The sequence below is a fragment of the Carassius auratus genome, unplaced genomic scaffold (genome assembly GCF_003368295.1).
Source record: "Carassius auratus strain Wakin unplaced genomic scaffold, ASM336829v1 scaf_tig00019337, whole genome shotgun sequence".
NCBI classification, from domain to species: domain Eukaryota; kingdom Metazoa; phylum Chordata; class Actinopteri; order Cypriniformes; family Cyprinidae; genus Carassius; species Carassius auratus.
The window spans coordinates 83,223-108,721 of record NW_020524949.1 but is presented as its reverse complement, the minus strand read 5'-3'; the positions used below and the strand labels follow the sequence as shown (position 1 = coordinate 108,721).

General features: G+C 43.4%; 1 protein-coding gene across 1 annotated transcript; it reads left to right on the top strand.

Moving 5' to 3' along the window:
• Positions 1-9,616: 9,616 nt before the first annotated feature.
• On the top strand, positions 9,617-17,920 carry LOC113076225 (gastrula zinc finger protein XlCGF26.1-like). Its single transcript, XM_026248884.1, has 3 exons — positions 9,617-9,670; positions 15,296-15,406; positions 16,413-17,920. The coding sequence occupies exons 2-3, from the start codon at positions 15,328-15,330 to the stop codon at positions 17,669-17,671; spliced, it is 1,338 nt and encodes a 445-aa protein (XP_026104669.1). The 5' UTR covers positions 9,617-9,670; positions 15,296-15,327; the 3' UTR covers positions 17,672-17,920.
• The last annotated feature ends 7,579 nt before the right edge of the window (positions 17,921-25,499 follow it).

The window sequence follows — 25,499 nt, the reverse complement described above, 5'->3', positions numbered from 1 at the left end:
TGGTCCGCATCAGGAAGGGGGATGAATGGAAAACTGCCTTTAACACCCCTAGAGGGCACTTTGAATATTTGGTGATGCCGTTCGGGCTCTCCAACTCGCCCGGGGTTTTCCAAGCACTCGTGAATGATGTGTTGAGAGATATGGTAGATCAGTTTATATATGTTTACCTGGATGACATACTGATTTTTTCTTCATCTCTCCAGGAACATGTTCAACACGTCAGACGAGTGTTCCAGAGGTTACTAGAGAATGGGCTTTTTGTCAAGGCGGAGAAGTGCGTATTCCATGCACAGTCGGTCCCCTTCCTAGGGTATATCGTGTCATCTGAGGGAATACGAATGGACCCTGACAAAGTAAAGGCTGTGATAGATTGGCCATCTCCAGATTCCCGTAAGGCCCTACAGCAGTTTCTGGGGTTCGCCAATTTCTATCGTCATTTCATTCGTAATTACAGCCAACTAGTCTCACCTCTGACAGCCTTGACCTCTCCCAGTACTCCGTTCAGGTGGTCTGACGCAGCTGAGGCTGCGTTCACTAACCTCAAGAACCGCTTCGTTTCAGCTCCCATCCTTGTGGCCCCTGATCCCACACGGCAGTTCGTGGTTGAGGTCGACGCATCAGAGGTGGGGGTAGGAGCAGTGTTGTCCCAACGTGCTGCTTCAGATGATAAGGTACACCCTTGTGCGTTTTTCTCACATCGATTATCTCCTGCCGAACGTAATTATGACATTGGCAATAGAGAGTTGTTGGTGGTCAAATGGCTCCACTGGTTAGAGGGTTCAGGGGTTCCCTTTATTGTTTGGACCGATCACAAGAATTTAGAATACACCAGAACTGCCAAAAGACTCAATTCCAGACAGGCTCGGTGGGCACTTTTTTTCGGTCGTTTTGAATTTACCCTATCGTACCGCCCGGGTTCCAAAAATGTCAAACCCGATTCTTTGTCACGTCTTTTTGATCCCTCTGCCCGTCCCGTTACTCCAGAGTGTATGTTGTCTGAGAGATTAGTAGTCTCAGCACTCATATGGGAGGTCGAGTCGAAGGTCAAGAAGGCCTTAGAAGGGGTAATGCCTCCGTCTGGTTGCCCACCGAACCGCTTATTTGTGCCGGAGGAGTTAAGGTCCGAAGTTGTCCAGTGGGGTCATTGTTCCAACATGGCTTGTCACCCAGGGATAAGTAGAACTAATGGGTTGGTTAGACAACGATTCTGGTGGCCACGTATGGCTGATTCTGGTGGCCACGTATGGCTCGCGATGTCTGCAATTTTTTTTTGGCTTGTTCAGTTTGCGCCAGTGGTAAGTCATCTAACCGACCTCCTGATGGGCTTCTTCAACCGCTGTCTGTCCCTTCGAGACCCTGGTCCCTTATCGCTCTAGATTTTGTAACAGCCCTCCCGCCCTCTAATGGCATGACGGTCGTTTTGACTGTAGTGGACCGGTTCTCGAAGGTGGCACATTTCATTCCCTTGCCCAAATTACCCACAGCCAAGGAGACAGTGGTCACTGTCCTAGATCACGTCTTTCGGCTTCATGGCCTCCCGGTAGACGTGGTTTCAGACAGGGGATCCCAGTTCATATCCAAATTTTGGAAAGAGTTTTGCAAATTGTTAGGATCGTCAGTTAGCTTGTCTTCGGGTTATCATCCCCAAAGCAACGGACAATCTGAGCGAGCCAACCAAGATTTAGAGAGGACGTTGAGATGTTTGGTCTCCAAGAATCCTTCTTCCTGGAGTCAACAACTCTCTATGGTGGAGTACGCCCACAATTCGTTGCCAGTGTCCGCTACGGGCCTCTCTCCGTTTCAGTGTAGTGTAGGGTACCAGCCACCAGCATTTCCCAGTCTGGAATCTGAAGCCGCGGTCCCCTCCGCTCACGCGTTTGTCCAGAGGTGCCACCGCACCTGGACCAGAGCCCGTGAGACTCTGCTCCGGGTGAGGGAGCGCACTAAGGCCAAGGCCGATCGCCACCGGTTAAAGCCTCCCGTCTACGTCGTGGGTCAAAAAGTGTGGCTTTCTACCAGTAACATTCCATTGCGATCCATTTCTAATAAATTAGCTCCCAAATTTATCGGCCCGTTCACTATCACCAAAATCATTAGTCCGGTGACAGTCCGCCTCAAACTACCTCCTGCGTACAAGAGGATACACCCCGCCTTTCATGTGTCCAAAATTAAACCTGTGTTTTATGCATGCATTAATCCGCCTACTCCGGTTCCCCCGCCGCCGTGTCTCGTAGATGGGGAACCGACATATTCGGTTAATCGCATTTTGGACTCGAGACGGAGGGGACGAGGATTCCAGTATCTGGTGGACTGGGAAGGTTACGGTCCGGAGGAGAGGAGTTGGGTACCTGCTAGGGACATATTGGATCACTCCCTTATTGATGACTACAATCAGCAGGTAGGCCCTTCTGGGAACTCCAGGAGGAGTTCTTAGAGGGGGGGGGGGTACTGTCACGGTTGGTAAACCGTGATCTCAGGTTGTTTAAACTTTGTGGTGAATTCTGTGTGTTCCGCGTCTGCACTGATTAGTTGTGGGCGTCTCCGTTAATTGTATCAGCAACAGCTGCCACTCATTACTCATCCACTATATAATGGCTTGTCTCACGTCCTGTGTTTGTGAGATCGTTGTTCTATGTCAATGTGTTTACCCCCTGTCTGGCTTCAGTTTTGTTTTGCGTTTGGATGTCTGTGTTTCCCCAGAACCTCATCCACTCTTCGCACGTTCACTCAGCCACGGACACTTAGGGTGTACTCACACTAGGCACGGTTGCCATGAACCGGGCCCGAGTACGATTGTCCCCCCTCCCCACTCCCCCTCTGGCCTGCACTCACATATAGGGTTTCAGCATTCGTGCCGGAGCACGCTTACGTCATTATGGTGCGACGGTTTCGGGATAAACAGGAAGAGCGGCGCTCTCTGAACACAATGGAGTGCATCGCTCTGTTTTCTTTGTGGATAATTTTGTGTTGTTTGGTCCACAGCCTGTTGTTAAACAGATGTGTCGCCTTAGTGGCGCGAAAATTTTCACGTAATCGTGCTGCTCGTATGAGGATGTTTGCAAGGTACCAGCTGAAGTGCAGCAAGGACTTTGCAGTTTTTAGTTTTTATGCGTTTTGCACCTCTGCCGTAGACCAAAGCGACCCTTTCCCTGCCATGTTGGTTTTGGAGCGTCGCAAAACCGTGATGCAAAGCGTCCTTTTCCGTGCTCCGGCACGGTTAGCGCTCACACTGCATGCGAACCGCGCCCGAGTCCAACTGAACCGTGCCCTGGCCCACCTCTTCCAAGCGGGCCAGGGCCGGCCAATCGAGCCGCGCCCGGGCACGATTCGGAGCACTCACACTAGTCAAACGAACCGCGCTTTGGTGGTCAAACGCACTCGGGCACGGTTCAAACTGGCAGTGTGAGTACACCCTTACCTTCGGCTCTATTCCCCGCAGTTCATGTGCCACTCTCTCCTGCTGCCTCACGCCGTCAACATCCAGATTCCTCACCTTCTCTCCACCACCATCTGGACTTCTCACCGCTACACCATCCCTTTGGAGTGTCGCTGTCTCATCGTCATTGTTTGTTTATGTACCATCGCCATATCTTCTCATTAAAACCTTAAACTCGCTATTGTTTCCAGACTGTCTTTTCACCAGCCGCCAAACCCCATCAGAACTGGCCCCCCAACTGAGCCTGGTTTCTCCCAAGGTTTTTTTCTCCATTCTGTCACTGATGGAGTTTCGGTTCCTTGCCGCTGTCGCCTCTGGCTTGCTTAGTTGGGGTCACTTCATCTACAGCGATATCATTGACTTGATTGCAAATAAATGCACAGACACTATTTAACTGAACAGAGATGACATCACTGAATTCAATGATGAACTGCCTTTAACTATCATTTTGCATTATTGACACACTGTTTTCCTAATGAATGTTGTTCAGTGCTTTGCAGTTTTTTTTGTCTTTTGTCTTGTGGACTAATACTAATGTATTATGTCATTTTAATGATTAATTATAAATTGTTAGTCTAGTTTATTTTTTTTACATTTTATTGTTGTATTATAATGCTATAACTATTACTAATTTTTTGTTTTGTAATTTTACTGATAAATTGTTAGTTTTTATTTTTATTGTTACATGTCATTATTTTTTTCTAATGTCTTATTTAAAATGTTTGAATAAACTGTTTTTGTGCCGTTAAAGCTTCAAGTGTTCCTTTTCTATTTCCCCTCAACAGCTGAAATAGCAATTTACAGGTTTTCTACAAATTCAGTAGCACTATAAAAGAAATTAAAATAACATTTCATAGCTGTATAATACTATAGAGTATTATTTAAAATCAACAGTGTAATACTGTACTTTGACATGGTAAATAAAATGCAGTAAAATGCTTTATTCAATTTAACAATAAGCGAAACACTACTGTAGTTAGTGTTACGGTAATTTTACTGTTGAATGAAATAGATAATTGGATAAATGGATAATTGTTGCCAATAAGTTACTGTTAATTTGATAATAAATGTTTTACATTGTGCAGGAGGATGCTTTCCCACAGAAAGACCAGACAAGTAATCAAGAAGTTTACTGAAAACAACACGACTTCAGTGAGATCTGACTGTGGCACATGCTCTCACTCATGTCTGCTCCACATTCAACACATGGAAATGGAGAACAACTCCTCATTGAGGTGAAGAAAATACTGAACCGCACACTCAACATTTTTCTTCAACAAAAGAGCAACAATTTCATGTCCCTCAAAGTTAAGGAACCACTGGCAAAAAAACACAGAGATGGACTTGGTGAGGGCCGTCACAAGTCTGGAGTATCTGGAGAAGTGGATGACTCCCATGGAAGAATTCAGTGGATGGACATGAGTGAGCCACCAGACTGGAACATGAAATCTAGTACCTAAGAGACTGGTGATGTCAAGTGTTCTGACCAGTCGCCAATCTGAAGAAATTCATAGAGCGATGCATGCGGCTGCACCAGAAGAGGACCGGATACTTTGAGAAGAGGCCCGAAGCACTGCATGCTCCTCAGAACAGCTGAAGACTGCACACTTTGTCTTCCCTCTCACAACGCACATGTCTCTCACTCAACCAGCTCTCTGTTGAGTCACTGAAAGGGATTCGGTTTCACAGACATGCTTATTTGTTAAAATACAGGAAACCTCTGGGAAAGATCAGCTCTACAGCTAAATATAGATGAGGAAGAAAAACAGGATGAAGAGGCAAACTAAAGATATAGACATTTTTATTAGTTAGTTTTTGAGAGTGTGTGAGAGCTATTGTTGTTACATTTGGATTGCTAATCTAGCAGAGGTATTTCTCTAATGCAGAAGAGACATTATTTCTATCAATATTTCATTTGTTTTTTGTGAAACTCGTCATGATAAAGCATGTAGAGTCACCTATGAGAAGCTATCTGAACTTGTGTCTTTGGTTATAGACAGTATTGTGTAACGTAACACTGTTCTGTCCGTACAGAGGAGGCACACTTTACACGAGTTATACGGCCTTTCTGAGTAAACCTGGAGCAGGGCTCTCCCCACGCATTTCAACTCGTTCACACGCTCACACGCCACACCCTGTATTTCTCACGCAGAGACATTACGAGGGTAACGCCCACCAAGTTGTGGCGCTATTTTTTAAACAGTGAAACAGGTAGATGAATCAAGTGAGTTCCCCGAAGGCCCTGACACGCACCAGCTAATCAAATAAAAATATATAGCTACCGATCAGCCAATCAGAAAATAGCATTGCTGTATCTGGGTAAGATTTTAACAGGCTCGTGTGCAACACAGATCCAGACGCTCGCTGAAGTAGGTAACGTAACTGTTACAGACTTGCCAAGACAATGACACAGATTTTCAATATATTAATTTTTTTATCAATATATAATTTTTTTATCAATATATTAATTTTAAATATTCTCAAAACAGTCTAAGATATGTTTTGGTCTGATGGTTATTATGACCCCGACACGCACGCTATTTTGGCCATCATACGCGGTCGGCCGATAGCTTTTGTGCCTATTATTAGCCCACTATTAAAGTTACACGTTGAAGAGGATGCGGGGCTACTCTGACAGTTTTATATAAGAGACTTCTATAATAGGCCTATCCTTAATACTTGTATGGCAGTACCCATAATAGTTTGAATTATTTTTTGTTTTTTTCTTTCCTTTTATTTTTACAACACAACATCCTGGTCCCCATTTTGAAAACGTTTTGCCTAGGCTCTTTCATTATATTTTATCCAATGTATAATACTGATTATTGCATTAGTCTATTTCAAAGATGTCAGGGAAGAGGCAAATGAGCATTCTTTCATGCTTTGCTCTAAAAGATCAGGGCCCATATTCATAAAGAATCTTAATGCAAAAAGTAGCTCCTAGTGACAAAATTCTAAGAAAATTCTTAGAAATGTGGGCGTTTACTCTTAAAATTAAAGAAAAAATCCTAGTAAAGAAAAAAGTAATTCAGAAAGCATCTTAACCCTTAAAAGAGGTCTTAAGGTCAAACTTGTTAGGAGCACAGACGAGGACTTTTAAGAGGCTTAAGAGTTTCTTTAGCAAAGGAGAAAATGGCAGAAAGACGAAGAGGCAGAAGAAATTACATTTACATTTTCATTTATTCATTTAGCAGACACTTTTATCCAAAGCGACTTACTGATGAGGACAGTGGAAGCAATCAAAAACAACAAAAAGAGCAATGATATATAAGTGCTATAACAAGCCTCAGTTAGGTTAACACAGTACACATAGCATGGGATTTTATCTAATATAATAAATAAAAAGAAAACAGAATAAAAAAAGAATAGAGCAAGCTAGTGTTAGAGGTCTTTACACACACACACACACAATTGCATAATAAATAAAAAAGAAAATAGAATACAAAAAGATTAGAAAGGTAGTTCGATTTTTTTTTAAAGAATATAATTAGAATAGTGAGTGTTAAATTTAGAGGGTCAAATAAAGATGGAAGAGATGTGTTTTAAGCCGATTCTTGAAGATGGCTAAGGACTTATTTTGTCTGCAACACAAAATATAGATATATGATTATAGATTAGATCGTGCAGGGATCATGTTTGTGACTGATCTTATTAGAGACGTGCTAACATCTCCGACACAGCGTAGAAATGCCATAGTGCGAGAAATTAAAGTAATCACTACATTATGATATTTGGCAACTGGGAAAATGCAACAATGCAATTGTGATGATTTGGGTCTGTCTCAACCTTCTGTAAGCAGTGATCACACAAACAATTACAGCACTTTCAGAACATCTTATTGTGTCGCAGTTCACTTCGTTTCCACTGGACATTCCCACCTTGCAGGCTCAAAAAACTGCATTTATGAATATAGCAGGCTTATAGGTGCGCACAAGCAGGGGGAATGAACCGTTAATAGTTTGTGATATACACTCCCATGTCTGCTTCTTGTCCCTTGCTGTGACATCCGGCCCAAATTTTCCTTTAAGAATGGCCTTGTGTTCATCCACTAACTGGGCTAACAGTAAACACTGTTCCTCTGTCCAGTTTGCCCCCCCCCCCCTCCCCCCTTCTTGGTTTTGATTCCATGTTTGATAAATTAAAACCAACATTCAAACCACCACTTAAATAGGACAGCAATCACTGTAATTGGAAAGAGTGGAACAATTTTTATCATTCTAAGCCAATCAAATACCTTATAGGAAATTAAAAACTTGGTAAATAAAAAAATAGAATTCATATACACACATATAATGGGCATGTTTTTGTGACATATCAGGACACAACTCTGTATAATGACATGGGTATGACACAGATATTACAAGGGTAGGGTGACTTATGAGGACATAAGCCATGTCCCCATTTTTCAAAACGCTTATAAATCATACAGAATGAGTTTTTTTGAGAAAGAAAAAATGCACAAAGTTTCCTGTGAGGGTTAGGGGTAGGGGTAGGGTTAGTGAATGGCGATAGAATATACAGTTTGTACAGTATAAAAACCATTACACCTATGGGATGTCCCCACTTTTCACAAAAACAAACATATGTGTGTGTGTGTGTGTGAGAGAGAGAGAGAGAGAGAGAGTGAGAGAGAGAGAGAGAACGGTCAAATAGGAAAAATTACACATGTAAATTCAAAGTGAGAATTAGAATAGACCCTATACTTAAAATCACTCTTTTTATCCTTCTTGTACAACCAACCAATCACAGTCTTCAAAAGATTGTGTCATACATAGCAACGGGGTCAACCACGCCTCCTCACTGAAAAGTTTTTGTCTTTTCCTTATTCAGAGTTGCTCTCAGATCGGTCCCGAATCGCTCTTAAGCTAAGACTCCTACGTAAAAGTTTTTAAGCTAAATTAAGAGTTTTCTGAGAGGATTCTTAGAATCTTTATGAATACGGGCCCAGCTCCCTAAAAAGGTGGCTAAATCAGAGGAGGAGGCTGTGGAGAAGACAGTAGGGGAGGCAGTTAGGGTGCCAGTAGAGGATGGGTGCATGGAAGAGACTGTGGAGGACCATAGAGGAAACAGTGGAGAACCCACTGGAAACAGGGAAAAGAGAGGGTTATGTAGAGCAGCCACTTATAGGTGTTCCTTTAAGAAGGAGTGGTCAACCCGATGGCCATTCATCACAAAGGGAACCACTAGCTCTTTTTACTGGTGCTTAGTCTGCAGACAAGAGAACTCCTGTGTCCATCAAGGTGTGAGGGACATAAGCAGGGAGGCTTTCTAAAATAGCTGCATTGGTGTTAGTGCTCCCGCATTCAAATTCCTATGATGAGAGGGTTTTCTCCATGGTGGGATTAAACAAGACCAAAACCAGGAACAGCTTAGCAATTGATGGAAACTGTGAAAAATGGCTGGCCTGGAACCACAGTGCTTCAAATGGGAGCCACCAACCCCTGGCCTCAAAACCAGCTACCAACACCTACAATAAACAACACTGACCATTTTCTCTCTCTCTCTCTCTCTCTCCCTCTCTCTCTCTCTCTCACACACACACGCACACACACACAAATAAATGCTGAATTAAATAAATATTATTTTATTTGTAAGAATATGTGTCATTTATGAGATCAGATACCCGTCCCCATCAAACCCCTGCCGCCATCGCGACCGCAGCCAAAATCTCACTCTGAACTCAGTTCAAAACTTGAGAGCCCTGTTGGAGTATCAGTGGAGCATCTGGTTCTGGTTTTCAGTAATCACACTATGATCATCCTGATCTCTGTGATAATGAGTCTGACCGCTTCTACAACTGATGACATCCTTTTGGTGCTTTGATTGCTTTTATAAATGGTGTATACATTAAACTCCTTGAGTTACAGTGTTTCTAGAGAACTGGTTAAACACATTCACTCTGATTAAGTGTAGACAAGGACTAACAACTCAATGTGTTGTCATATCTTTGCCTTTAATCAATATTCCTTTTTATTACACACAAAACAGCTCATATAAAAGAGCTGACAGAGGATGAATTTGATATTTTTCACAATTCATCTGTTATTCCATAGAGGACTATTATGAGGAGTAAAATCGTTATTATTTGGATCAATCTTTAATCGGATCATTTTAATATGTTTTCTGTATATAAATTCGTCGGGGGGGGGGGGGGGGGGGGGCTTTTATTTTGACGGAGTATCGTGACGTCACAGGTCTGCGTCGCGGTCCCGTCTGTTATTCGGCTGAAGAGAGGTTTGTTTTTAATCGTGTTTAAATTAATGAATCGTTTTCGAGTGTAACAGTGTAATGTATTTAATTAGGTTAATGAACAGAGTTTGTGTGAATGCAGCGCATCCAAACACGCCTCTACGGTGAAGCAGTTCATCATAAACACAGTTTGATCAAGAAATGATGGAGACACTGAGCTTTTTCAAACCAGTTCAGATTAAATGAATCAGATGCTTCTCAACAGTGATTCACTGTTTTTATTTATCTTTATCTGTCGATCCTGAAGCTTATTTATATTGGAGATAATCTATTAATATTTGGGGATCTGGGGAGTGACTTCAGTCTCTTTGATCAAATGTTGTTTTTTCTTGAGGTTTATCATAGTTTTAATATCTGTGATAAGAGCAGACTGAAGACACATCAGTGTAAATACAACAAGCACAGCACACACACATCATAGTACATACCGAGTGTAAAACATAAATATCTGAATTATATCTGTGTTCTTTTATGATTTCCTAGTTTTGAGAAATATTGTCTAATCAGGTCTTTAACTCTGACTCCCTCACTAGTGCGCTGAATACTGAACTAGTGCGCTGACTACTGAACTAGTGTGCTGACTCCCTTACTAGTGTGTTGACTACTGAACTAGTGCGCTGACACTATTTAAACTGAAAACAGATGACATCACTGAATTCAATGATGAACTGCCTTTAACTGTCATTTTGCATTGACACACTGTTTTTCTAATGAATGTTGTTCAATTGCTTTGAAGCAATATATTTTGTTTAAAGTGCTATATAAATGAAGGTGAATTGACTTGATTTGACTGACTACTGAACTAGTGCGCTGAATACTGAACTAGTGCACTGAATACTGAACTCGTGTGCTGATTCCCTTACTAGTGTGCTGACTACTGAACTAGTGTGCTGACTACTGAACTAGTGCGCTGACTACTGAACTAGTGCGCTGACTACCTAGTGTGCTGACTACTGACCTAGTGCGCTGACTACTGACATAGTGCACTGACTACTGAACGAGGGAGCTGACTACTGAACTAGTGCGCTGAATACTGAACTAGTGCGCTGAATACTGAACTCGTGTGCTGATTCCCTTACTAGTGTGCTGACAGAACTAGTGTGCTGACTACTGAACTAGTGCGCTGACTACTGAACTAGTGCGCTGACTACTGACCTAGTGCACGGAGTACTGTCATAATGCGCTGACTACTGAACGAGGGAGCTGACTACTGAACTAGTGCGCTGACAACTGACACGCTGACTACTGACCTAGTGTGCTGACTACTGACCTAGTGCGCTGACTACTGACATGGTGCGCTGACTACTGAACGAGGGAGCTGACTACTGAACTAGTGCGCTGACTACTGAACTAGTGCGCTGACTACTGACATAGTGCGCTGACTACTGAACGAGGGAGCTGACTACTGAACTAGTGCGCTGACTACTGAATTAGTGCGCTACCTACTGAACGAGGGAGCTGACTACTGATCTAGTGCATTGACTACTGACGCGCTGACTACTTAACTATTGCGCTGACTACTGAACTATTGTGCTGACTCCCTCACTAGTGTGCTGACTACTGACATAGTGCGCTGACTACTGAACTAGTGTGCTGACTCCCTCACTAGTATGCTGACTACTGAACTAGTGCGCTGACTACTGAACTAGTGCGCTGACTACTGAACTAGTGTGCTGACTACTGAACTAGAGCGCTAACTACTGAACTAGGGAGCTGACTACTGAACTAGTGCGCTGACTACTGAACTAGTGCACTGACTACTGAACTAGTGTGCTGACTACTGAGTTAGTGCACTGACTACTGAACTATTGTGCTGCCTCCCTTACTAGTGTGCTGACTACTGAACTAGTCCACTGACTACTGAACTAGTGCGCTAGTGTGCTGACTACTGAGGTAGTGTGCTGACTACTGAAATATGGAGCTGACTACTGAATTAGTGTGCTGATTGCTGAACTAGTGTGCTGGCTACTGAACCAGGGAGCTGACTACTGAACTAGAGTGCTGAACTAGTGCGCTGACTGCTAAACTAGTGCGCTAACTGCTGACCTAGTGCGCTGACTACTGAATTAGGGAGCTGACTACTGAACGAGTGTGCTGAACTAGTGCGCTGACTACTGACCTAGTGCGCTGAATACTGAACTAGTGCGCTGACTACTGACCTAGTGTACTGACTACTGAACTAGTACGCTGACTACTGAACTAGTGTGCTGACTACTGAACTTGTGTGCAGACTACTGAGCTAGTGCGCTGACTACTGAGCTAGTGCGCTGACTACTGACCTAGTGCGCTGACTACTGACCTAGTGAGCTGACTGCTGAACTAGTGCGCTGACTACTGACCTAGTGCACTGACTACTGACCTAGTGTACTGACTACTGAAATATGGAGCTGACTACCTAACTAGTGTGCTGACTGCTGAACTAGTGTGCTGACTACTGAACTAGAGTGCTGAACTAGTGCACTGACTGCTAAACTAGTGCGCTAACTGCTGACCTAGTGCGCTGACTACTGAATTAGGGAGCTGACTACTGAACTAGTGTACTGAACTAGTGCGCTGACTACTGACCTAGTGCGCTGAATACTGAACTAGTGCGCTGACTACTGACCTAGTGCGCTGACTACTGAATTAGGGAGCTGACTACTGAACTAGTGTGCTGAACTAGTGCGCTAACTACTGACCTAGTGCGCTGACTACTGAACTAGTACACTGACTACTGAGCTAGTGCGCTGACTACTGACCTAGTGTACTGACTACTGAACTAGTACGCTGACTACTTAACTAGTGCGCTGACTACTGAACTAGTGCGCTGACTACTGAACTAGTGCGCTGACTACTGAACTTGTGTGCAGACTACTGAGCTAGTGCGCTGACTACTGACCTAGTGCGCTGACTGCTGAACTAGTGCGCTGACTACTGACCTAGTGTACTGACTACTGAAATATGGAGCTGACTACTGAACTAGTGTGCTGGCTACTGAACCAGGGAGCTGACTACTGAACTAGGGTGCTGAACTAGTGTGCTGAACTAGTGCGCTGACTACTGACCTAGTGCGCTGAATACTGAACTAGTGCGCTGACTACTGACCTAGTGCGCTGACTACTGACCTAGTGCACTGACTACTGACCTAGTGTACTGACTACTGAAATATGGAGCTGACTACCTAACTAGTGTGCTGACTGCTGAACTAGTGTGCTGACTACTGAACTAGAGTGCTGAACTAGTGCACTGACTGCTAAACTAGTGCGCTAACTGCTGACCTAGTGCGCTGACTACTGAATTAGGGAGCTGACTACTGAACTAGTGTACTGAACTAGTGCGCTGACTACTGACCTAGTGCGCTGAATACTGAACTAGTGCGCTGACTACTGACCTAGTGCGCTGACTACTGAATTAGGGAGCTGACTACTGAACTAGTGTGCTGAACTAGTGCGCTGACTACTGACCTAGTGCGCTGAATACTGAACTAGTGCGCTGACTTTTGACCTAGTGTAATGACTACTGAACTAGTACGCTGACTACTGAACTAGTGCGCTGAACTAGTGCGCTGACTACTGACCTAGTGCGCTGAATACTGAACTAGTGCGCTGACTACTGACCTAGTGTACTGACTACTGAACTAGTACGCTGACTACTGAACTAGTGCACTGACTACTGAACTAGTGCGCTGACTACTGAACTTGTGTGCAGAATACTGAGCTAGTGCACTGACTACTGACCTAGTGCGCTGACTACTGACCTAGTGCGCTCACTACTGAATTAGGGAGCTTACTACTGAACTAGTGTGCTGAACTAGTGCGCTAACTACTGACCTAGTGCGCTGACTACTGAACTAGTACACTGACTACTGAGCTAGTGCGCTGACTACTGACCTAGTGTACTGACTACTGAACTAGTACGCTGACTACTTAACTAGTGCGCTGACTACTGAACTAGTGCGCTGACTACTGAACTTGTGTGCAGACTACTGAGCTAGTGCGCTGACTACTGACCTAGTGCGCTGACTGCTGAACTAGTGCGCTGACTACTGACCTAGTGTACTGACTACTGAAATATGGAGCTGACTACTGAACTAGTGTGCTGACTGCTGAACTAGTGTGCTGGCTACTGAACCAGGGAGCTGACTACTGAACTAGAGTGCTGAACTAGTGTGCTGAACTAGTGCGCTGACTACTGACCTAGTGCGCTGAATACTGAACTAGTGCGCTGACTACTGACCTAGTGCGCTGACTACTGAATTAGGGAGCTGACTACTGAACTAGTGTGCTGAACTAGTGCGCTGACAACTGACCTAGTGCGCTGAATACTGAACTAGTGCGCTGACTACTGACCTAGTGTAATGACTACTGAACTAGTACGCTGACTACTGAACTAGTGTGCTGAACTAGTGCGCTGACTACTGACCTAGTGCGCTGAATACTGAACTAGTGCGCTGACTACTGACCTAGTGTACTGACTACTGAACTAGTACGCTGACTACTGAACTAGTGCACTGACTACTGAACTAGTGCGCTGACTACTGAACTTGTGTGCAGACTACTGAGCTAGTGCACTGACTACTGACCTAGTGCGCTGACTGCTGAAGTAGTGCGCTGACTGCTGAACTAGTGCGCTGACTGCTGAACTAGTGCGCTGACTACTGACCTAGTGCGCTAACTACTGACCTAGTGTACTGACTACTGAACTAGTGTGCTGACTACTAACCTAGTACTGACTACTGAACTAGTGTACTGACTACTGAACTAGAGCGCTAACTACTGAACTAGTGCGCTGACTACTGAACTAGTGCACTGACTACTGAACTAGTGTGCTGACTACTGAGTTAGTGCACTGACTACTGAACTATTGTGCTGACTCTCTTACTAGTGTGCTGATTACTGAACTAGTCCACTGACTACTGAACTAGTGCGCTAGTGTGCTGACTACTGAGGTAGTGTGCTGACTCCCTTACTAGTGTGCTGATTACTGAACTAGTCCACTGACTACTGAACTAGTGCGCTAGTGTGCTGACTACTGAGGTAGTGTGCTGACTACTGAACTAGTGTGCTGACTGCTGAACTAGTGTGCTGGCTACTTAACCAGGGAGCTGACTACTGAACTAGAGTGCTGAACTAGTGCGCTGACTGCTAAACTAGTGCGCTAACTGCTGACCTAGTGCGCTGACTACTGAATTAGGGAGCTGACTACTGAACTAGTGTGCTGAACTAGTGCGCTGACTACTGACCTAGTGCGCTGAATACTGAACTAGTGCGCTGACTACTGACCTAGTGTACTGACTACTGAACTAGTGCGCTGACTACTGAACTAGTGCGCTGACTACTGAACTAGTGCGCTGACTACTGAACTTGTGTGCAGACTGCTGAGCTAGTGCGCTGACTACTGAGCAAGTGCGCTGACTACTAACCTAGTACTGACTACTGAACTAGTGTACTGACTACTGAACTAGTATGCTGACTACTGAACTAGTGCGCTGACTACTGAACTAGTGTGCTGACTACTGAACTAGTGTGCTGACTACTGAACTAGTGTACTGACTACTGAACTAGTCTACCGACTACTGAACTAGGGAGCTGACTGAGATCTGTCTGTTAATTATTCTCATCTTAAACACAGATAAACTCCTGCTGAAGCACACTGTTATAAAGATGGAGTTTATTAAAGAGGAGAGTGAAGACGTGAAGATTGAAGTGGCACTCAAACATGAAGATACCGAGGAACAAACAGGTCTGTTTAATTCTCAAAGTCTCTCTTTGAAAAAAAAGCTAATTTTTACTCCTGAATTAAACATGTAAAATAAAATAAAAAATAAAGTAGTAAAAAAAGTAGTGTGGAACTGGCAGACAGTTCATCAGCGCTGCGTGGTTACTGATGAGCAAGAGGAGACTTTATTTGCTTTGCTACTACATTTCCCAGAAGCACACATCTTCTGTGTCCCACAGTCAGCAGATGTTAGAAAAAAAAGTGTAGAATATTTCTATGCCTTATGTTATTTTCTACTGGAACAATATATTTTAGTATGTAAGCTGGACTCAAGTTTGGTCATTACATCAAAAATTCCTGTCTAAAAATAAAAAGTCTGTTTTACATTTTCCAAATAATATAATTTTGGTTTTGCTTAAATTTATTGATGGTTTATTTACATCAAACCACTGTTTTAATTTCTGTTGTAATCACCTCTAAAAGCCACTGTAAATTATCTCCAGAACAGAAATATTTGTGTCATCCAAAAAATAAAATACATTTTATTTTAACTGATACTCTGCACACTTAATTAATATAGATTATAAACATTACAGGACCTAAGACCGATCCTTGTGGTGCACTACCAGTTATGTTCATGTAGATTTATGTTCACCAATTTCTACAAACTGTTGCCTGTATATCTGAATATATAGCTATAAGCCTATTATCATAGCTATATATTCAGATATACAGGCAACAGTTTGTAGAAATTGTAGAGGCAAATGTTCTCCAAAAGATTGCAATTTTGCTTCAGTATCACTTTTGCTCAGGGATGAAGAAAAATCTGATATTTTTCAACCAAATTGTCTCCAGATTGAGGAGTATCTTCTATTCCACTGTGATTTAGGAATACTTTTCCAAATGTCTTCTAGGGTTTCAAAATTTCCCTTCATTTCCCAATTATTTCTAATATACTGGATATTTTCTAATTTGCTGTCTCATAGTCTTAAAACTGGTGTTAACTTGTTTTTGTTTCTGTTCACTCTAGACCTGATGTCGCTGAAAGAGGAGATTACAGAACTGAATGAAATGGAAGAGAAAAATAATGACTCTATGACTGGAGAAAATTCTTCTAGTTTCTCACAGACTCATAAAACAGAAACTAAGAACCTGGAAGTCCACAATGAAGAGAGTCATTTTAGCTGCCAGCAGTGTGGAAAGAGTTTCAGTCGAAAACAAAGCCTTACAACCCACTTAAAAATCCACAGTGGAGAGAAGCCGTTCTTATGCCCTCAGTGTGGAAAGAGTTTTACAATGAAGAAAACTCTTCGTGCCCACATGAGCATTCACACTGGAGAGAAACCTTACTCCTGTGAACTGTGTGGGAATGTTTTCTCACGAAAAGAAAGTCTTAACGTTCACATGAGAATCCACACTGGAGAGAAGCCCTACCCCTGCCAGCAGTGCGGGAAGAACTTCTCAGTAAAGGGAAATCTTAAAATTCACATGAGAATTCACACTGGAGAGAGACCATTTATATGCCCTCAGTGCGGAAAGAGCTTCTCACTAAACAGGCATCTTAAAGTTCACATGCAAGACCACACTGGCAAAAGGTTGTTCATCTGCTCTCAGTGTGCAAAGAGTTTTAAGCAGAAAAAAGAACTTGATGCCCACATAAAAATTCACACTGGAGAGAAGCCTTACTCCTGCAAACTGTGTGGAAAGAGCTACAAAATCAAAGCAATCCTCAAGATCCACATGAGAGTTCACACTGGTGAAAAGCCTTTCGTTTGCGATGACTGTGGAAAGAGTTTCAGATATAAAGAAAGCCTTAATCATCACATGAGGACTCACTCATCAGAGGACTGTTTTATATGTCATCAGTGCGGAATGAGTTTCCCAGACAGGAATCACCTAGAGAATCATGTTAAAAATCATGTCGGAGTGAAGCTTTTCACGTGCCATGAATGTGGAAAGAGTTTCAAACATAGAGTGACCTTTGTGAATCACATGAGAGTTCACACTGGAGAGAAACCATTCACCTGCCCTCAGTGTGGAAGGAGCTTCACAATTAAAGGACACTATGAGTATCACATGAGACTTCACACTGGAGAGAAACCTTACACCTGCCCAGATTGTGGAAAGAGCTTCACAAATAAAGGAAACCTTAATACTCACATGAGAGTTCACACTGGAGAGAAGCCTTACAAGTGTCCTCAGTGTGAAAAGAGCTTCTCATATCACACAGAACTGAAACGGCATGTGCAAACTCATTCTGGAGAGAAATTGCTGTTTTCCTCAGTGTGACAATAAGTTTAGAAAAAGGAGCAATTTCAACAGTCATTGTTGCATTCACTCTAGACAAAGACAATTAAGTTGTGTTCAGTGTAATTAAAACATCAAACTTAAACATAGAAATGGAAAGTCATTAACAAACCAGATTCCCAAAAAGTTGGGACACTGTACATATTGTTAATAAAAACAGAATGCACGATGTGGAAGTTTTAAATTTCAATATTATATTCAGATTTTAAGGGAAAATAAGTTGATTTTGAATGTCATGGCATCAACACATCTTAAAAAAGTTGGGACAAGCCCATGTTTACCACTGTGTGGCATCCCCTCTTCTTGTTATAACAGTCTGCAAACGTCTGGGGACTGAGGAGACAAGCTGCTCAAGTTTAGGAATAGGAATGTTGTCTAATACAGGCTTCTACATTTGGTGCATCATAAAGAGGAAGATGCGACAAAGTAGACCTAAGACAGTTGAGCATGTCTTAGGTCTACTTTGTCGCATCTTCCTCTTTATGATGCACCAAATGTTTTCTATGGGTGAAAGATCTGGACTGCAGACTGGTCATTTCAGACCCGGATACTTCTTCTACACAGCCATGATGTTGTAATTGATGCAGTATGTGATCTGGCATTGTCATGTTGGAAAGTGCAAGCTCTTCCCTGAAAGAGACGAGGTCTGGATGGGAGCATATGTTGTTCTAGAACTTGGATATACCTTTCAGCATTGATGGAGCTTTTCCAGATGTGTAAGCTGCCCATGCCACACAAACTCATGCAACCCCATACCATCAGAGATGCAGGCTTCTGAACTGAGCACTGATAACAACTTGAGTTGTCCTTGTCCTCTTTAATCCGGATGACATAGTGTCCCAGTTTTACAAAAAGAACTTCACATTTTGATTCGTCTGACCACAGGACAGTTTTCCACTTAGCTACAGTCCATTTTAAATGAGCCTTGGCCCAGAGAAAACACCTGCGCTTCTGGATCATGTTTAGATGTGGCTTCTTTCTTGACCTATAGAGATTTAGTCGGTAACGGTGAATGCCACGGTGGATTGTGTTAACAGACAATGTTTTCTGGAAGTATTCCTGAGCCCATGTTGTGATTTCCATTACAGTATCTTTCCTGTATGTGATGCAGTGCTGTCTAAGAGCTGAAGATCACGGGCATCCAGTACGGTTTTCCGACCTTGACCCTTACACACAGAGATTGTTCCAGATTCTCTGAATCTTTGGATGATATTATGCACTGTAGATGATGATAACTTCAAACTCTTTGCAATTTTTCTCTGAGAAACTCCTTTCTGATATTGCTCCACTATTTTTCGCCGCAGCATTGGGGGAATTGGTGATCCTCTGCCCATCTTGACTTCTGAGAGACACTGTCACTCTGAGAGACTCTTTTTATACCCAATCATGTTCCCAATTGACTTAATAAGTTGCAAATTGGTCCTCCAGCGGTTCCTTATATGTACATTTAACTTTTCCGGCCTCTTATTGCTACCTGTCCCAACTTTTTTGGAATGTGTAGCTCTCATGAAATCCAAAATTAGACAGAATTTGGCATGACATTTCAAAATGTCTCACTTTTGTGGGCGGCAGTGGCTCAGTGGTTCATGTAGGTTGTCTGCAAACCGGAAGGTTGGTGGTTCGATCCCCGGCTCCACCTGACCAAGTGTCGAGGTGTCCTTGAGCAAGACACCTAACCCCAGCTGCTCCCGACGAGCTGGATGGCGCCTTGAATGGCTGACACCGCAGTCGGTGTGTGAATGGGTGAATGTGAGGCAAATTGTAAAGCGCTTTGGATGGCCATGTGGTCTGTTGAAAGCGCTATATAAATGCAGTCCATTTACCATTTACCATTTACTTTCAACATTTGATATGTTATCTATATTCTATGGTGAATAAAATATGTTTATGAGATTTATAAATTATTCCTTTCCTTTTTTTACTCACAATTTGTACAGTGTCCCAACTTTTTCGGAATTGGGTTTGTAAATGTGAGACCGTGTTTGTGAGACCGTGAAAGAGTTCTGTCTTGATAACTCTCGGAGTGATTAAAGTAACGTAATGTATTTGGTCTTAGTGGAATAGATCTGTTACGCTGCAGCAGTACATGCACAACATGCTGGTGCTGCACAGATAACACACATGAATATCCCCCATAGCATACATGAACCACCTCATAGCAGATCTATACAGATGGAGCTGGGGAAGGTGGAGGGTTTCTGAAGCATGCTGCGACTGCTAAGGCAAGCTCTACTCATATATTTGAATGTTGAGCAGTGAGCTTATTGGCTACCAATACAGGAGAGAACCAATCAGCTGTGTCAGTTGATAATGATGTCATTAGGTCAAATTGAGTTAGACCTATTGGACTGCGCCATCTATAGTCTCATGCCAGAACTCTCTATTTAAAGAGTCCCCTTTCAAAAAGAAATCTATTCAAGTGTGCTGTTGGTATACACTTTAAAACAAAAAATGGGAAAGCATAGTTTTTTACTTTTTGTTTGCTTCACTGAAATATAAATAAAATGACTCTTATAAGTGATTAATAATGACAGAAAAGTCCAAGTATATTTGGCCTTTACTTGTACTTGACCTTTTGATGAAGATATACTGAAAATTATAATTTTAAGTATACTTTGCTTGTATTTGTGTTAACTCTTGATTAAGGAGCATTTTATAGATGTATAGTGTCTTATAAACTTACATTTTTTGAAAACTGAATTACAAACAAAACATTTTCCTAATTCTAAGTTTTGAAGAATTTAATGAATTTGAATTGTATTTTTGTGCACCGGTATTGTACAAATAAACTTTCAGAAAATCTACTTAACTCTGCCCGCTGCTGACTAAAAATGACCAAAAATCCATCTTATTAACACTTGTCCGTTTGTCTGGGACCAGTGGATTTTGTGAAGGGGCAATTACATTTGTGAAAAAAAAAAAAAACTTTTGTTTGTGATGTAACGCTTTTAATCAGAAGGGCCGGATAGCTTGTCTAAATGGTTGTAGCAGGTGATAAGCAAAGACTCACAGACGTGACGGATATTCCACAGTGGTGATTTATTGTCGTCGTCGTCGATTCGCACACATTGGCAGTTTGCAAAGCACTCCACTAACAACTGCGTTACTAAACAAAAGAAACAAGATGAGAGCAACAGAAAAATAAAACGGACCTTTCACGCATACATGCGATGTTCACAGCTCGCGCTCCTGATTCCGACTGCCCACTCTGTGAGTAACAGAGTGCGTTCCACCTTAAAGGCGCAGTACACAATTCTACTTGTTACAGATTCCCCCCTGTCAAATAAAGGCTGACCCCAGCCGTACACAACCAAGGAGCATTATTGTTTCACTTAACAACCATACATACATGCCACAGTTGAAAAGCTGTTACAGGGTGAAAAAAAACAAAAACAATGCACAACCAGTACAGTCTCTCAAGTCCGCACATTGCACTTAAGTTCAATAAAACTAAAATAACTGTGTGCAACACCCACATATGGAACAAATTTTTCCTTTTTTTTTCCTTTTTAAAACATCAAACCTTGAACCTTTGTCAATAAACAACAAGTGACAAACAAAACCATGTTTCAACTCTCCTTACTTAACATCAACCTTTTGTGTATGATATGGGTTAGTCCACCTATTGACTGTCCAGTCAGAAGTGATTCTGGGGTTCCGTCTTGGTCTCAAGTTATAACGGTCAGTACCCTGCAACGGGTCATTTGTGTCCAATCTGTGAGTGTCAAAGTCACGTCTCATATCAGAGTACTCTGTGTCTGCAAAAACGGCACAGTCAAGTGTTCGTTCAGGTAAGCTCCCTGAGGAAACGTCATTGGGTAGTTCGGTCAACCAGTCTCTAGCAACACTTAAGGCAGTATCGTCAGAATTTCCAGCCCCGTATTGGATAGAATCACCTTCATCCACTGATTGTCCATCCTCGCAATAATCAGAGAGTTTTTGTTTGGACAAAGCAGTATTCCATGAGTGAAAAGGCTGAAGGTTCACAACGTGAAACACACCAACATCCTCTCCAGTATCGACTTTTTCCAGCCTGTAGTTAACATCAGACAGCACTTTCGAGACCCTGTATGGACCAGAGTATATTGGAGCCAGCTTGGCTGTAAAGTTCGCTATTGCATTAGACTTTGGGTGTGTTTTCACTCTAACCAGATCATCCACAACATAAGAAACCGAACGCCGTTTGAGGTCATAGTATCGTTTCCTACGTTTATGTCCTTCCTCTAGAGCTACTCTGGCGTGATCATGAGCATCTTGTAAGGAAGCTCTCAAGTTCTCCGGGTATGTTACATCCGGGTCATCCACTCCATCAACATTCGGTTGTGTGACCAAATCAAGTGGAGTCTCAAGCTCACGTCCATACAACATCATTGACGGTGACAGGCCTGTACTCTCATGTGGTGCAGTACGAAGTGCGAAACATATCTGAGGTATGTATCTATCCCATGAGGTGTGTTTGTCCCCCACGTATGCACGAATGGCCGTTTTCAAGGTACGGTTCACCCTTTCTGTAGTGTTTGTCTGTGGGTGATATGCCGTAGTCAACCTGTGTTCTGTACCCAGGGCGGCCACCACATCCTCAAAGAGGTTACTCACAAAAGGCGTGCCTCGGTCTGAAATCAGGTAAGTCGGTGCCCCGTGTCTGACAAAGATTTCGCTCAGGAATTTACTTGCAGCAACTTGCGCTGTCGCCGTTCTGACTGCATTTACCTCTACCCACTTTGAGAAGTAGTCGACAAACACAATAATATACTCATTTCCATTCTGCGTCCGAGGGAGAGGTCCCACAAAGTCTACTCCAGTGTATTCCCAAGGCTTTTGTGGTTTGATTGGGACCATCAGACCCGCTGGTTTCCTTTGACTAGGCTTTGTCAACTGACACACGGAACATGAGGTAACGTATGTCTTTACATCCTCTGGCATTTTTGGCCAGAAAAACCTAAACTTTAGCCTGGTCAATGTTTTGGTAATTCCGAGGTGTCCAGCAGTAGGGTGGTCGTGGTAGTATTTTAACAAAGTACCTCTGATGGATGTAGGTGCGTAGAATTTGAGCTGTTTCATTGGATGTAGTCCACAAGTCACTTTAGAGTCCCTGACATACAGCAAACCATCATGAATTACATACTTTTCATCCACATCCTCATTTCCGGCACTGTTAAGGGCACATAAAAGATCACTGACCACTGGGTAATTTTCCTGTAATTGTCTCAACTGTGCTTTGTCTGTCAGCACAACTGAGGACAGGCTACGAAGATCCATTCCCCCAATGATTGCATACTCTGGCAGAATATCTAATGGGGCAGCCTCGCATTGAATCGGGTTGCGGGACAAAGCATCTGGGACCTTGTTCTGAACACCAGGCTTATGCACAATACTAAAGTCAAAGTCCTGCAGGCGTAAGGACCATCTCGCTAGACGTCCTGAAGGGTTTGGGCGAGTCATCAGCCATCTCAGGCTATTATGGTCTGTGTAGACCGTCACATGGAGGCCTTCTACATAGGGTCTAAAGTACTCCAGAGCCCAAATCACTCCTAAACATTCCTTTTCTGGCGTGGAGTAGGGTTTCTCAGCCTTGTGTAGAGTTCTGCTTGCAAAAGCCACAACAACATCTTGTCCCATGTCATCTTTTTGCATTAGGGCCGCACCAAGACCCAGGTCGCAAGCGTCTGTGTGTATATAGAACGGCCGTGTGAAATTTGGAAAACATAAGATTGGTGCTGACGTGAGACACTTTGTCAAGAAATCCATAGCAGCCTGGCAACTGTCATCCCAGCAGAACGCTGTTTCTTTCCGGATGAGGCGGAAAAGTGGTTCCACTTTACTCGCATAGCCAGGGATGAAGCGTCGATAATAGCCTGTAAGGCCAAGGAATCCTCTGACATCCTTTGTGTCTTTTGGTGTTCTGAACTCAGTCACCGCCTTTACTTTTGCCGGGTTTGGTGATATACCATTTGGTGTGACCCGGTAGCCAAGGAATATGAGCTCACTAAGACAGAACTGACATTTGCTCAGCTTTAGGGAGAGACCGGCTGTCTGCAGTCTCAACAGAACCTCCCGAAGGTCTTCAAGGTGTTGTTCAAAGGTCGGTGAAGCTATTACGATGTCATCTAAGTACACTGCACAGCATTTATAAATCAGACCAGCTAGAACAGTGTTCATGACCCTTTGAAATGTTGCGGGGGCATTGCTGAGCCCGAAGGGAAGGACTTTGAACTGGAACAGGCCACAGTGAGATATAAAAGCAGTTTTTGGTCTAGACTTCCCCTCAACGGACACCTGCCAATACCCCCGAGACAGATCCAAAGTGGTAATAAACTTCCCACGGGACAGAAAGTCTAATGATTCATCCACCCTGGGCAGAGGATAAGAATCTTTCAATGTGAGCTGATTTAGACCCCTGTAATCAACACAGAACCTGGGTTCTCCACAAGGTTTCTTTACGATCACGACTGGTGCAGCCCACGGGCTTGATGACGGTTCAATTATTCCTTCGTCCAACATTTGTTTTATCTGGCTCTCAATTATCTGCTTTTTCTCAGGGGAAGTACGGTAAGGTGGCAGATTTATCGGTTTTGCACTACCGGTGTCGATCATGTGTTCTGCCATTGACGTATGGCCCAAGTGACCATCAAACATGCACCAAAAGCCTTCTGCCAGGGCAAGGAGCCGAGATTTTTGTTCCTGTCCCAAGCATGCCTCCTCGACTTTCCCTCTCAAGTCAGATTTTTGGACATCCATGAACATCATGCGCCCTACCCCTGGCGTCTCCACCCATTCACTCGCTAGTTCACACGGTTCTGGCTCGACAGTGTCACATAAGGTTACCGTCCTGGATGGAACATGAATGTTGACTGCAGCTCTCAGCATGAAATCCATCCCTAAGACAATGGGTGAAGCGAGATCAGCGATAACAACAAATCTGTGGTAAAAACGCTTACCATGAAAACCAACATTAAGCCAAATGACGCCGGTTGGGCTGCAAGAAGCTCTGTTGGCTAACTGAATGGGGGGCGATGACCATGGTCGCATTTTCTCAGCAATTCCTGGAATGCCAGAAATAATATTACTCCCAATTGCAGACAGGGAAGCGCCTGTATCAAGAGCTGCATCAATCGCTCTGTTGTAGAGGTTTACTTTTACAATGAATGGGGTGTTCCAGAAAGAAGAAGAAGCCGGGTCTTCCACATGACCCAGGACGAGCGGCTCAAGTGTGGACGCCAGAGAATGTTGGGGCACATTTACCTTCTGGAGGGAGGATTGCCCCTGTGAAATGTCCTCCCCTGAAGTTTCCCTTCTGCTGGTCATATTTATCTTCCTGCTCACCCCTGTTGTTATTGCTTTGGTTCTCGCTACTCTGATTTCGACCTGGCGTTCCACTTTCTGTACGCAAGTTCTGCTGTGCAACCCCCGGGAAAACATCTGCTTGTGGCACAAAGCTACAGTTTGGACAATTTCGAGACGTGAAACCAGGTTTAGAGCATTTAAAGCAGTAAAGGTCACATGCTTGTTCCTTCCTTGGTAGCGGGGGCTCATTACGGCTGTTTGGGCCAAGAACAGAATGGAGCTCATGTGCCCGCATCAAGAGGTCAATGACTGATGTGATCTCTGTACCATAAATCGTGACTCTGTATCGCTCCAAGGCATGCTTACAAATCAGTTCAATTTGATCTTGTTCAGTTGGGGGAGACTTCAGCTTTTTGAATTCGCTCAATAGATGCGCAACAAATGTTGGAAAAGGCTCATCAGGCGCTTGGACACGGTCAAGGATGCCTCTCAAGATGCGCTCCTGATTGTCTGATGGAAGAAACAC

Bases quoted from the DNA above. Each gene is read 5' to 3' on its own strand.
- LOC113076225 (XM_026248884.1), top strand. From the start codon at position 15,328: ATGGAGTTTATTAAAGAGGAGAGTGAAGACGTGAAGATTGAAGTGGCA. The intron at 15,407-16,412 runs GTCTGTTTAATT...TGTTCACTCTAG, and splicing joins AGATACCGAGGAACAAACAG to ACCTGATGTCGCTGAAAGAG.